The sequence below is a fragment of the Zonotrichia albicollis genome, chromosome 38 (genome assembly GCF_047830755.1).
Source record: "Zonotrichia albicollis isolate bZonAlb1 chromosome 38, bZonAlb1.hap1, whole genome shotgun sequence".
Classification (NCBI taxonomy): domain Eukaryota; kingdom Metazoa; phylum Chordata; class Aves; order Passeriformes; family Passerellidae; genus Zonotrichia; species Zonotrichia albicollis.
Genome location: NC_133856.1, coordinates 1,017,106 through 1,031,007, shown reverse-complemented (window position 1 = coordinate 1,031,007; position 13,902 = coordinate 1,017,106). Strand labels below are relative to the sequence as shown.

At 49.0% G+C, this 13,902-nt stretch overlaps 1 protein-coding gene across 1 annotated transcript in view; it reads right to left on the bottom strand.

Moving 5' to 3' along the window:
• RUVBL2 (RuvB like AAA ATPase 2) overlaps positions 1 to 13,902 on the bottom strand; it is a 24,761-nt gene extending 10,859 nt beyond the window's left edge. The window contains 8 exon segments of the mRNA XM_074531717.1: positions 1,911 to 2,017; positions 3,873 to 3,939; positions 6,185 to 6,294; positions 6,296 to 6,315; positions 12,002 to 12,143; positions 12,235 to 12,290; positions 12,608 to 12,656; positions 13,465 to 13,902. Coding sequence (XP_074387818.1) covers positions 1,911 to 2,017; positions 3,873 to 3,939; positions 6,185 to 6,294; positions 6,296 to 6,315; positions 12,002 to 12,143; positions 12,235 to 12,290; positions 12,608 to 12,656; positions 13,465 to 13,476 — 563 coding nt within the window. The 5' untranslated portion in view covers positions 13,477 to 13,902.

The following is a 13,902-nucleotide window of genomic DNA, read 5'->3' as shown; positions in this document are numbered from 1 at the left end:
TTCCCACTTTTTTCCCCCCCTCACACTTCCCTTTTCCTCCTGTTTCCTGCCCATTTCCCCCCTCACGTTTCCTTTTTCCCCTCACGTTTCCCACCCTTTTCCTCTCATCTCTTCTGCCTTTTTCCCCCTCACGTTTCCCTTTTTCTCCTCATGTTTCCCGTCTTTTCCCCCTCACATTTCCCACCCTTTTCCCTCTCACATTTCCCTTTTCCCCCCTCACATTTTCTGCCCTTCTCTTCCCTCACCTTTCCTGCCTTTTTCCCCTCATGTTTCCTGTCCTTTCCCACTCAGGTTTCCCACTCTTTTCCACCTCACATTTCCCTTTTTCCCTTCACATTTATCACCTTTTCTCCCCTCACATTTTTTTTTCCCCCTCACAATTCTTGCCCATTTCCCCCCTCACATTTCCCACCCTTTTCCCCTTGTATTTCCCACCTTTTTTCCCCTCACGTTTCCCGCCCTTTTTCCCCCTCATATTTCCCTTTTCCCCTTCGTGTTTCCCACTCTTTTCTCCCCTCACATTTCCCACCTTTTTTCCCCTCACGTTTCTCACCGTTTTCCCCTCACATTTCCCGCCCTTTTCCCCCCCATGTTTCCCTTTTCCCCCTCACATTTCCCTTTTGTCCCCTCATGTTTCTCAGCCTTTTCTCCCCTCACATTTCCTTCCCCCCCCACCACATTTCCTGCCCTTTTTCCCCTCACATTTCCCATACACATTTTCAACCCTTTTCCCTCACATTTCTCACCATTTTCCCCTCACCTTTCCCCCTCTCATTTCCTTTTTCCCCCCTCTCATTTCCCTTTTCACCCCTCATGTTTCCTGCCCATTTCCCCCCTCATATTTCCCTTTTTCCCCTCACATTTCCCACCCTTTTTCCCCTCATGCTACCTGCCCTTCTTTCCCCTCATGTTTTCCATCCTTTCCCACTCACATTTTCAACCCTTTTCCTTCTCACATTTCGCTTTTACTCCTCACATTTCCCACCCTTTTCCCCTCGCATTTCCCTTTTCCCCCTCGTTTCCCTCCCTTTCTCCCCTAACATTTTCCACCCTTTTCTTTCCTCATGTTTCCCAACTTTTTTCCCTCACATTTCCCTTTCCCCCCTCACATTTCCCACCCTTTTATCCTCACATTTCCCACCCTTTTATCCTCACATTTCCCATCTTTTCTCCCCTCACATTTCCCACCCTTTTCTTTCCTCATGTTTCCTGTTCTTTTTCTCCCTCACATTTCTCGTCTTTTTTGCCTCACCTCTCTTGCCCTTTTCTTCCCTCATTTTTCCCTTGTTCTCAAGTTTCCTGCCCTTTTCCCCCCCCCTCATATTTCCTTTCTTCCCCTCACATTTTCTGCCCTTTTCCCCCCTCAAGCTTCCCACCTTTTTTCCCCCCTCATGTTTCTCTCCTTTTTTTCCCCTCACGTTTCCCGCCTTTTCTCCCCTCATGTTTCCCACCATTTCCTCCCCTCACGTTTCCCGCTCTTTTTTCCCCTCACGTTTCCTGCCCTTTTCTCCCCTCACGTTTCCCGCTCTTTTTTCCCCTCACATTTTCCCACCATTTTCTCCCCTCACGTTTCCCGCCCTTTTTTCCCCTCACGTTTCCCGCCCTTTTCTCCCCTCACATTTTCCCGCCATTTTCTCCCCTCACGTTTTCCCGCCCTTTTCTCCCCTCACGTTTCCCCGCCCTTTTCTCCCCTCACGTTTCCCCGCCCTTTTTCTCCCCTCACACTTCCCGCCATTTTCTCCCCTCACATTTTCCCCCCTCACGTTTCCCACCCTTTTTTCCCCTCACATTTCCTGCCCCATTTTTCCCCCAAATTTCAGGCCTCCCACCCCAATTCCAGCCCCCACCTCCCAATTTCTGGGTGTCCCTCAAGTTTTGGGGTCTCCCCAATTCGGGGGACCCCCACTCACCCCGCCTGCACCTTCTCCTTGCTCAGGGCCTCGATCATCTTGGCCCCCAAATCGTAAATGGTCTCCATTTCTGTCGTTTTCAGCGTCAGCTTCCCCACCTTGGTCCCCTGTGAGGAACAGGAAGGTTTGGGGTGAACTTGAGGGGGTTTTGGGGTGCCCTGAGGGGATTTTGGGGACAAAAAGAAGGTTTTGGGGTTCCTTAAGGGGATTTACAAAAAGAAGGTTTTGTTGTTCCTTAAGGGGATTTTGGGGACAAAAAGAGGATTTTGGGGTTCCTTAAGGGGATTTACAAAAAGAGGATTTTGGGGTTCCTTAAGGGGATTTTGGGGTTCCTTAAGGGGATTTTCTGAGGACAAAAAGAGGATTTTGGGGTTCCTTAAAGGGATTTTGGGGACAAAAAGAGGATTTTGGGGTTCCTTAAAGGGATTTTGGGGACAAAAAGAGGATTTTGGGGTTCCTTAAGGGGATTTTGGGGACAAAAAGAGGATTTTGGGGTTCCTTAAGGGGATTTTGGGGACAAAAAGAGGATTTTGAGGTGCCCTGAGGGGATTTTGGGGACAAAAAGAGGATTTTGGGGTTCCTTAAGGGGATTTTGGGGACAAAAAGAGGATTTTGGGGTTCCTTAAGGGGATTTTGGGGACAAAAAGGGGATTTTGGGGACAAAAAGAAGGTTTTGGGGTCCCTTAAGGGGATTTTGGGGATAAAAAGAGAATTTTGGGGTTCCTTAAGGGGATTTTGGGGACAAAAAGAGGATTTTGGGGTTCCTTAAGAGGATTTTGGGGACAAAAGGAGGATTTTGGGGTTCCTTAAGGGAATTTACAAAAAGAAGGTTTTGGGGTCCCTTAAGGGGATTTTTTGGGGACAAAAAGAGGATTTTGGGGTCCCTTAAGGGGATTTTGGGGACAAAAAGAGGATTTTGGGGTCCCTTAAGGGGATTTACAAAAAGAAGGTTTTGGGGTTCCTTAAGGGGATTTTGGGGACAAAAAGAGGATTTTGGGGTTCCTTAAGGGGATTTTCTGGGGACAAAAAGAGGATTTTGGGGTTCCTTAAGGGGATTTTTTGGGGACAAAAAGAGGATTTTGGGTTCCTTAAGGGGATTTTGGGGACAAAAAGAAGGTTTTGGGGTTCCTTAAGGGGATTTACAAAAAGAGGATTTTGTGGTTCCTTAAAGGGATTTACAAAAAGAAGGTTTTGGGTTCCTTAAGGGGATTTTGGGGACAAAAAGAGGATTTTGGGGTTCCTTAAGGGGATTTTGGGGTCCCTTAAGGGGATTTTTTTGGGGACAAAAAGGGGATTTTGGGGTTCCTTAAGGGGATTTACAAAAAGAGGATTTTGGGGTCCCTTAAGGGGATTTTGGGGACAAAAAGAAGGTTTTGGGGTTCCTTAAGGGGATTTTGGGGACAAAAAGAGGATTTTGGGGTTCCTTAAGGGGATTTTCTGGGGACAAAAAGAGGATTTTGGGGTTCCTTAAGGGGATTTTGGGCACAAAAAGAGGATTTTGGGGTTCCTTAAGGGGATTTTTTTGGGGACAAAAAGAGGATTTTGGGGTTCCTTAAGGGGATTTACAAAAAGAGGATTTTGGGGTTCCTTAAGGGGATTTTGGGGACAAAAAGAGGATTTTGGGGTCCCTTAAGGGGATTTACAAAAAGAGGATTTTGGGGTTCCTTAAGGGGATTTTGGGGACAAAAAGAGGATTTTGGGGTCCCTTAAGGGGATTTTGGGGACAAAAAGAAGGTTTTGGGGTTCCTTAAAGGGATTTTTTTGGGGACAAAAAGAAGGTTTTGGGGTTCCTTAAAGGGATTTTTTTGGGGACAAAAAGAAGGTTTTAGGGTTCCTTAAGGGGATTTACAAAAAGAGGATTTTGGGGTCCCTTAAGGGGATTTTGGGGACACAAAGAGGATTTTGGGGTCCCTTAATGGGATTTTTTGGGGACACAAAGAGGATTTTGGGGTCCCCCCTCACCGTGCCGGTGGCCGGGCGGTCGATCTGGATTTCCACCACCTCGCCCTCGATGATCTCAGTCTCCTCCCTGTAAAGCAAAAAAAGGGAGAAACACCCCAAAAATCAGAGGGGAACCCCAAAATTTGGGTGTTGGGATATTTAAAAAAGATGTGTGAAGCCCAAATTGGGGTGGAGAATAAAATTTGGGGGGTCCAGAGGAGCAGAACAGGATATGGGAACCCCAAAATTGAAATAGAACCCCCCAAAATTTGGCTAGGAACACCAAAATTGGGGTGTTGGACCCCAAAACAGGGGAAGAAAAAATGAAATTGAGCTCAAAAGAGAAAAATGGGGAGCAGGAAGCACAAAATGTAGGGAGGAAACTGAAAATAAAGGAAAAAAATTCTGAAATTTGGGGGCAAATCCTGAAATTTATCAGGATTTTGGGAGGGAAATGACCTAAATTAGAATGGAGAACCCCAAAATTGGGGGGGGGAAGGAATCTAAATTGAGATGAGGAACCCCAAAATTGTGAGGAAATTCAAAATTTTAAACTGCCCCCAAATCCCCCTCCAAACCCCCTAAAATCCCCCAAATCCCCCTCCAACCACCCTAAATCCTCTCAAGTCCCTTCTAAATCCCTCAAAATAAAAACAAAAACAAGGTGGAAATAATGAAATGAGAGAAAAAACCAAGAAGAAACCTCAAAAATGACAAATAAGTAAAAACAAGATATGGGAACCCCAAAATGGGGTAGGTGGGGATGCTAAAATTGGGGTGGGGAGCTCAAAATTTGAGATGGGAGCTCAAAATTAGGGTGGGAACCTCAAAATTGGGGAGCTCAAAATTGGGGTGGAAGCCTCAAAATTGGGGAGCTCAAAATTTGAAATGGGACCTTAAAATTTGAGATGGGAACCTAAAAATTGGGGTGGAAATTTCAAAATTGGGGACCTCAAAATTTGAGATGGGAACCTCAAAATTGGGGTGGGAATCTCAAAACTGGGATGGGAGCTCAAAATTGGGGAGCTCAAAATTGGGGTGGGGAGCTCAAAATTGGGGCCCTCAAAATTGGGGGTGGGAGCTCAAAATTTGAGATGGGAACCTCAAAACTGGGGTGGGAACCTCAAAACTGGGGTGGGAACCTCCAAACCAGGGACCTCAAAATTGGGGTGGGAACCTCAAAATTGGGGCCCTCAAAATTTGAGATGGAACCTCAAAATTGAGGCCCTCAAAATTGGGGTGGGAATCTCAAAATTGAGGATCTCAAAAGTGGGGTGGGGACCTGAAAATTTGAGATAGGACCTGTAAATTTGGGACCTCAAAATTGGGATTGGGGACCTCAAAATTGGGGTGAAGACATCAGAATTTGAGATGGGGGTTCAAATTTGAGATGGGACCTGAAAATTTGAGATAGGAGCTCAAAATTTGAGATGGGAACCTCAAAACTGGGGTGGGAACCTCAAAACCGGGGGACCTCAAAATTGGGGGTGAGGAGCTCAAAATTTGAGATGGGACCTTAAAATTTGAGATGGGAACCTAAAAATTGGGGGTGGGAGCTCAAAATTAGAGGTGGGAGCTCAAAATTGGGGTGAAGAGCTCAAAATTGAGATGGGAACCTCAAAATTTGAGATGGGAACCTCAAAATTGAGGTGGGAACCTCAAAATTTGGGACCTTAAAATTTGAGATGGGAACCTAAAAATTGGGGGTGGGAGCTCAAAATTTGAGGTGGGAGCTCAAAATTAGGGTGGGGACCTCAAAATTTGAGATGGGAACCTCAAAATTGGGGCCCTCAAAATTGGGTGGGGAGCTCAAAATTTGAGATGGGAACCTCAAAACTGGGAACCTCAAAATTGGGGTGGGGACCTCAAAATTGGGGAGCTCAAAATTGGGGTGGGAACCTCAAAATTGGGGACCTCAAAATTGGGAACCTCAAAATTGGGGTGGGAACCTCAAAATTGGGGTGGGAGCTCAAAATTTGAAATGGGACCTTAAAATTTGAGATGGGAACCTAAAAATTTGAGATGGGACCTCAAAATTGGGAACCTCAAATTGAGAACCTAAAAATTGGGGTGGGAACCTCAAAATTGGGGAGCTCAAAATTTGAGATAGGACCTCAAAATTGGGAACCCTCAAAATTGGGGTGGGAGCTCAAAATGTGAAACAACAAAAAACCCGAGTGCTCTGAAAGGGGACAAAAACCAAACCGAGCTCAGAACGAACGATCAAACCCCACAACAGGAGGAGCAAAGGAAGGGCTGGGGACCCCAAAAAGCCAGGGTGGGACCCCCGAAATGGGGCTGGGACCCCCGAAATGAGGGCAGGACCCCCGTACTTGATGCGGACGCCGATGGAGCGGCGGAAGGCCTGGGTCAGCGCCTCGGTGCGCGACATCTCCAGGGAGAAAATCTCGCTGCCCGCGATGGCCGTGAAGGGCGTGTCGGGGGCCCTGCGCCTGCGCCATGCCTGGGGGGAAACAAGGGGGTTTGGGGGGATTTGGGGGGTTTAGGGGGGGAATTTCAGGGAGTTTGGGGGAGTTTGAGGGGTTGGAGAGGGATTTTGGGGGGATTTAGGGGGGTTGGGAGAGTCAGGGGGGAGTCTAAGGGGGATTTGGGGGGGTCAAGGGGAGTTTTGGGGGGGTTTGGGGGGATTTAGGGGGGTTTTTGGGGGGATTGGAGGGGATTTCAGGGGATTGAAGGGAATTTGGGGGACTGGAGGGGAATTTCAGGGAGTTTGAGGGTTGGAGAGGGATTTTGGGGGGGCTTTAGGGGGGATTTGTGGGGGTTTAAGGGGGGGTTAGGAGGGGATTTGGGGGGTTTAGGAGGGAATTTGGGGGGATTGGAGGGGACTTGGGGGAGTCTAAGGGGGGATTTGGGGGGTTTAGGAGGGATTTTGGGGGCATTGAAGGGGATTTGGGGGGGCTTTGGGGGTATTGAAGGGGATTTGGGGGGATTGGAGGGGACGTTGGGGAGTCTAATGGGGGATTTGGGGGGTTTAGGAGGGAGTTTGGGGGGATTGGAGGGAATTTGGGGGGTTTAGGAGGAGATTTGGGGGGATTGGAGGGGAATTTCAGGGGAGTTTGGGGAGTTTGAGGGGTTGGAGAGGGATTTTGGGGGGCTTTAGGGGGGTTGGAAGCGTCAGGGGGGAGTCTAAGGGGGATTTTGGGAGTTTTGGGGGGTTGGAAGAGGGATTTGGTGGGAGTTTAGGAGGATTTGGGGGGTTTAGGGAAAGTTTAGGGGGGATTTTGTGGGGTTTAAGGGAGATTTTGGAGGGGTTTAGGGAGAGTTCAGGGGGGATTTGTGGGGGTTTTGGGGGGATTTGGGGGGTTTAGGAGGGATTTTGGGGGCATTGAAGGGGATTTGGGGGATTGGAGGGGACTTGGGGGAGTCTAAGGGGGGATTTGGGGGTTTAGGAGGGGATTTGGGGGGGATTGAGGGGAATTTCAGGGAGTTTGAGGGGTTGGAGAGGGATTTTGGGGGTTTAGGGGGTTGGAAGGGAGTCTAAGGGGGATTTGGGGGGTTTAGGCAGAGTTTAGGGGGATTTGGAGGGGATTTGGGGGGTTTAAGGGGAATTTGGGGGCTTTAGGAGGGGATTTGGGGGGATTGGAGGGGATTTGGGGGGATTGGAGGGGAATTTCAGGGAGTTTGAGGGGTTGGAGATGAATTTTGGGGGAGTTTAGGGAGAGTTCAGGGGGGATTTGTGGGGGTTTAAGGGAGGTTTTGGGGGGCTTAGGAGGGATTTTGGGGGCATTGAAGGGGATTTGGGGGATTGGAGGGGACTTGGGAGAGTCTAAGGGGGGATTTGGGGGGGGTTGGGGGGATTTGGGAGGTTTAGGAGGGAATTTGGGGGTTTAGGAGGGAATTTGGGGGGATTGGAGGGGAATTTCAGGGAGTTTGAGGGGTTGGAGAGGGATTTTGGGGGGGTTTAGGGGGGTTGGGAGGAGTCAGGGGGGAGCCTAAGGGAGATTTGGGGGGGTTTAGGGAGAGTTTAGGGGGCATTTGTGGAGTTTAAGGGGGGTTTAGGAGGGAATTTGGGGTATTGGAGGGAATTTGGGGGGCTTTGGGAGGATTTGGGGGTTTAAGAGGGGATTTGGGGGATTGGAGGGGAATTTCTGGGAGTTTGAGGGGTTGGAGAGGGATTTTGGGGGGGTTTAGGGGGGTTGGAAGGGAGTCTAAGGGGGATTTGGGGAGTTTAGGGGGGATTTGTGGGGGTTTAAGGGGGGTTTAAGGGGGGTTTTGGGGGGTTTAGGAGGGAATTTGGGGGGATTGGAGGGGATTTGGGGGATTGGAGGGGAATTTCAGGGAGTTTGAGGGGTTGGAGAGGGATTTTGGGGGGGTTTAGGGGGGTTGGAAGAGTCAGGAGGGAGTCTAAGGGGATTTGGGGGAGTTAAGGGAGAGTTTAGGGGGGATTTGTGGGGTTTAAGGGGGGTTTTGGGTGGGATTTGGGGGATTGGAGGGAATTTGGGGGGTTTAGGAGGGAATTTCGGGGGGCTTTGGGAGGATTTGGGGGATTGGAGGGGAATTTCAGGGAGTTTGAGAGGGATTTTGGGGGCTTTAGGGGGGATTTGTGGGGGTTTGGGGGGATTGGAGGGGAATTTCAGGGAGTTTGAGGGGCTGGAGAGGGATTTTGGGGATTTAGGGGGGTTGGAAGAGTCAGGGGAGAGTCTAAGGGGGATTTGGGGGGTTAAGGGAGAGTTTAGGGGATTTGTGGGGTTTGGGGATGGTTTTGGGTGGGATTTTAGGATATTTTTGGGGTGATTTTGGGATATTTTTGGGTGATATTGGGATATTTTTGGGATGTTTCTGGGTGGATTTTGGGATATTTTTGGCGTATTTTGGTGGATATTTTGAGGTGATTTGGGATATTTTTGAGGTGATTTTGGGATATTTTTGGGGTGTTTCTGGGGTGGGATTTTGGGATATTTTTGGGGTGTTTTTTAGGGATTTTTGGGCTCACTCACCCATGGCAATGGCCGTTTTCCCCGTTCCTGGCTGCCCAGCAATCAGCACAGGAATTTGGGGATGTTTCAGGATAGGATTTTGGGGATATTTTTGGGATATTTTTTGAGGTGACTTTGGGATATTTTTGGGGTGATTTTGGATATTTTTGGGGTGATTTTGGGGTATTTTTGGGGATATTTTTGGGGTGATTTTGGGATATTTTTGGGGTGTTTTTCAGGAATATTTTTGGGCTCACTTACCCATGGCAAAGGCCGTTTTCCCCGTGCCCGGCTGCCCCACAATCAGCATGGGGATTTGGGGAAGTTTCAAGGTGGGATTTTGGGATATTTTTGGGGTGATTTTGGGATATTTTTGGAGTGATTTTGGGGTATTTTTGGGTGATTTTGGATATTTTTGGGGTGATTTTGGGATATTTTTGGGGTGTTTTTGGGATGTTTTGGGGCTCACTCACCCATGGCAATGGCCGTTTTCCCCGTGCCCGGCTGCCCCGCGATCAGCACGGGGATTTGGGGATGTTTCAGGATGGGATTTTGGGGATATTTTTGGATATTTTTGGAGTGATTTTGGGATACTTTTGGCGTATTTTGGTGGATATTTTTGAGGTGATTTAGGGATATTTTTCGAGTGACTTTGGGGTGTTTTTGGCGTGATTTAGGGATATTTTTGGCTCACTCACCCATGGCAATGGCCGTTTTTCCCCGTGCCCCGGCTGCCCCACAATCAGCATGGGAATTTGGGATATTTTTGAGATGCTTTTGGGGTGATTTTGGGATATTTTTGGGTGTTTTTGGGATATTTATGGGATATTTTTAGGGATATTTTTGGGATATTTTTAGGGATATTTTTGGGGTGTTTTTTGGGATATTTTTGGGGTGATTTGGGGATATTTTCGGGTGGAATTTGGGATATTTTTGAGGTGATTTTGGGTATTTTTGGGGTGATTTTGGATATTTTTGGGGTGATTTTGGGATATTTTTGGAGTCACTCACCCATGGCAATGGCCGTTTTCCCCGTGCCCGGCTGCCCCGCGATCAGCACGGGAATTTGGGGATTGTTTTTGGGATGTCTCAGGATTGGATTTTGGGATATTTTTGGGGTGATTTTGGGATATTTTTGGCGTATTTTGGTGGATATTTTTGAAGTGATTTTGGGATATTTTTGGGTGAATTTGGGATATTTTTGGGTGATTTTGGGGTATTTTTGGCGTATTTTTGGTGGATATTTTTGAACTGATTTTGGGATATTTTTGGGGTGATTTAGGGATATTTTTGGTGTGATTTTGGGATATTTTTGGGGTGATTTTGGGATATTTTTGGCATATTTTGGCGGATATTTTTTGAGGTGATTTTGGGATATTTTTGGGGCGATTTTGGGATATTTTTGGGATATTTTTGGGATGTTTTTGGGCTCACTCACCCATGGCAATGGCCGTTTTCCCCGTGCCCGGCTGCCCCGCGATCAGCACGGGGATTTTGGGATGTTTCAAGGTGGGATTTTGGGATATTTTTGGGGTGATTTAGGGATATTTTTGGGGTGATTTTGGGGTATTTTTGGGGTATTTTAGGGATATTTTTGGCGTGATTTTGGGGTATTTTTGGCGTGATTTTGGGGATACTTTTGGGGTGATTTAGGGATATTTTTCGAGTGACTTTGGGGTGTTTTGGCGTGATTTAGGGATATTTTTGGGCTCACTCACCCATGGCAATGGCCGTTTTCCCTGTGCCCGGCTGCCCAGCGATCAGCACGGGGATTAGGGGAAGTTTCAGGATGGGATTTGGGATATTTTGGGGTGATTTTGGGATATTTTTGGGGTGATTTTGGGATATTTTTGGGGTGATTTTGGAATATTTTTGAGGTGATTTTGGGATATTTTTTGGGGTGATTTTGGGATATTTTTGGGATATTTTTGGGGTGATTTTGGGATATTTTTGGGATATTTTCAGGATATTTTTGGGGTATTTTTGGATGTTTTTGGCTGACTCACCCATGGCAATGCCGTTTTCCCCGTGCCCGGCTGCCCAGCAATCAGCACGGGAATTTGGGGGATGTTTTTGGGATGTTTCAGGGTAGGATTTTGGGATATTTTTGGGTGATTTTTGGGGTGTTTTTGGGGATATTTTTGGGGTGATTTTGGGATATTTTTGGCGTATTTTGGCGGATATTTTTGAGGTGATTTTGGGATATTTTTGGGGTGATTTAGGGATATTTTTGGGGTGATTTTGGGGTATTTTTGGGGTGTTTTTGTGAATATTTTTGGGGTGTTTTTGTGAATATTTTTGGGGTGTTTTTGTGAATATTTTTGGGTGATTCTGGGATATTTTTGGGGTGACTTTGGGATATTTTTGGGGTGATTTAGGGATATTTTTGGGGTGATTTGGGGATATTTTTTGGATGATTTTGGGATATTTTTGGGGTGATTTTGGGGTATTTTTGGGGTGTTTTTGTGAATATTTTTGGGGTGATTTTGGGGTATTTTTGGGTGTTTTTGTGAATATTTTTTGGGTGATTTAGGGATGTTTTGGGTTCACTCACCCATGGCAATGGCCGTTTTCCCCATGCCCGTCTGCCCAGCAATCAGCACGGGGATTTGGGGATGTTTCAGGGTGGGATTTTGGATATTTCTGGGGTGATTTTGGGATATTTTTGGGGTGTTTCTGGGTGGGATTTTGGGATATTTTTGGGTGATTTTGTGAATATTTTTGGGGTGATTTTAGGATATTTTTGGGCTCACTCACCCATGGCAATGGCCGTTTTCCCTGTTCCCGCTGCCCCACAATCAGCACGGGGATTTGGGGAAGTTTCAGGATGGGATTTTGGGGATATTTTTGGGATATTTTTGGAGTGATTTTGGGATACTTTTGGCGTATTTTGGTGGATATTTTTGAGGTGATTTTGGATATTTTTGGGGTGATTTTGGATATTTTTGAGGTGATTTAGGGATATTTTTGGCATATTTTGGCGGATATTTTTGAGGTGATTTTGGGATATTTTTGGGGCAATTTTGGGATATTTTTGGGGTGATTTTGGGATATTTTTGGGGTGATTTTGGGATATTTTTGGGGTGTTTTTGGGATATTTTTGGGGTGATTTTGGATATTTTTGGGGTGATTTTGGGATATTTTTGGGGTGATTTAGCAATATTTTTGGGATGTTTTTGGGGTGTTTTTGGGATGTTTTTTGGGCTCACTCACCCATGGCAATGGCCGTTTTCCCTGTGCCCGGCTGCCCTGCTATCAGCACGGCTCTCCCGGCGATTTTGCCCTCCTTGATCATCTCCAGGATGACGCCGGCGGCGCGCCGGGCCGAGAGCTGCCCCACCATGCCCTGGGACACCTGGGGGGCACCCACAGGGGCTGAACCCCCACAATTTGGGGGTGCAGACCCCTCCCCAAAAGGCACAAACCCCCCCCCTCAGTGCCCATACCTGCCGCGGCTCCAGGGCATCGTCCAGGCCCAGCCCGCGGATGTGGGAGTGGGCGCCTGGGGATGGAATTTGGGGGGGTCACCGGGGGTCCCCCGACATTTTGGGGATCCCCTCAAGCCCCCCCCAAAAGTTGGGAGTGAGCCCCTAAATTTCTGAATCGTTCTGAGTCCCGTTTTTCCAGTTTTAGGATGTCACCACGCAAATCTGGGATCATCAAAACCTCCCCAAAAATGGGATTGAACCCCAAAAATGGGGTGGGGGTTCCCCGAAATGGGGTGTAGGGTCCTCAAAATGGGATGGGGGTCCCTAAAATGGGGTGGGGGGGTCCCTAAAATAAGGTGGGGGTCCCCAAAATGAGGGGTTTGTGTCTCACCGATCCGCTCGATTCCGGTCACGTCCCGAACCTCAGGAACTTTGGGGGTCTGGGAGGGAATTTGGGGTCACTTTGGGGGGGGTCCCCTAAATTCCACTCCTAGATTCTCCCCAGGATCCCAAATTCCCATTCAGAGACTCCTCAATTCCCACAGTGCTGCCCTGAAACCCCTCAGGACCCCCCTCAAACCCCTCAGGACCCCCTAAAACTCCTCAGGACCCCCTAAAACCTTTCCTTGTCTGGGCAGGATCCCCCCAAGACTCCCCAAAGTCCCTTCAGATCCTGCTTAGATCCCCCTGATCCCCTCAGGGCACCCCAAAATCCCCCCAAAATCCCCTCAGGCAATCCCAGACCCCCTCATTCCCTCACAGAAACCCCCCAAACACCCTCAGGACCCCCCCAAACCCCTCATGACCCCCTCAAACACCCCCAGGACCCCCTCAGACCCCCGGGACCCTTCCGAACACCCCCAGGACTCCCCCACCCCCTCAGAGACCCCCTCAGAATCCCCTCAGGCAATGCGGGACCCCCCCATCCCCTCATGGACACCCCTCAAACACCCTCAGGACACCCCCAAACACCCCCAGGACCCCCTCAGATCTCCCCAGGCAAGCCGGGACCCCCCCATCCCCTCATGCGCACCCCCAGTCCCCTCAGACACCCCCCTCAGGCAATCCGGGACTTCCCATCTCCTCACGCCAACCGCCCAAACACCCTCAGGACTCCCCCGAACACCCTCAGGACGCCCTCAGACACTTCCAGGACGCTTCCGAAGACCCCCGGGACCCCCCCAGGACCCCTCCCCTCCCTCAGCCCCCTCACAAACCCCCCCCGAGCCCCCCGTTCCCCTCCCCCACCGCCGTTGCCATGGCGGCGCCGCTTCGCTCCCGCGCTGCCCTCGCGCTCTCGCCGGCCGGAAGTGACGTGCCGGAGGCCGGAGGGGGCGGGAGCAAAGGCGGGAGAGGCCGCTCTGGCCGCTCCTCTCGATGGTGCGCGGTCCTCCAGCACCGCCGGGGGGCCCCTTGGGAGGGGGGACGGCCCCAAAACACCAAAACCGGCCCCAAAACTCCCAAAACCTACCCCAGAACCTTCTTCATAACCCAGGAAGTTGCCCCATAGGTGCCCTCACACTGTCATAGCTGCCCCATGAGATGTCTCACAGCACCAAGCTGCCCCAGAACCCCATGACCTACACCAGAACTACCCCAAAATCTCACAAAAAGTCTCATAAACGGCGCACAACCCATATTCTCCCTCGCAGACTTTCCGCAACCCCATGACTGCGCTATAACCCA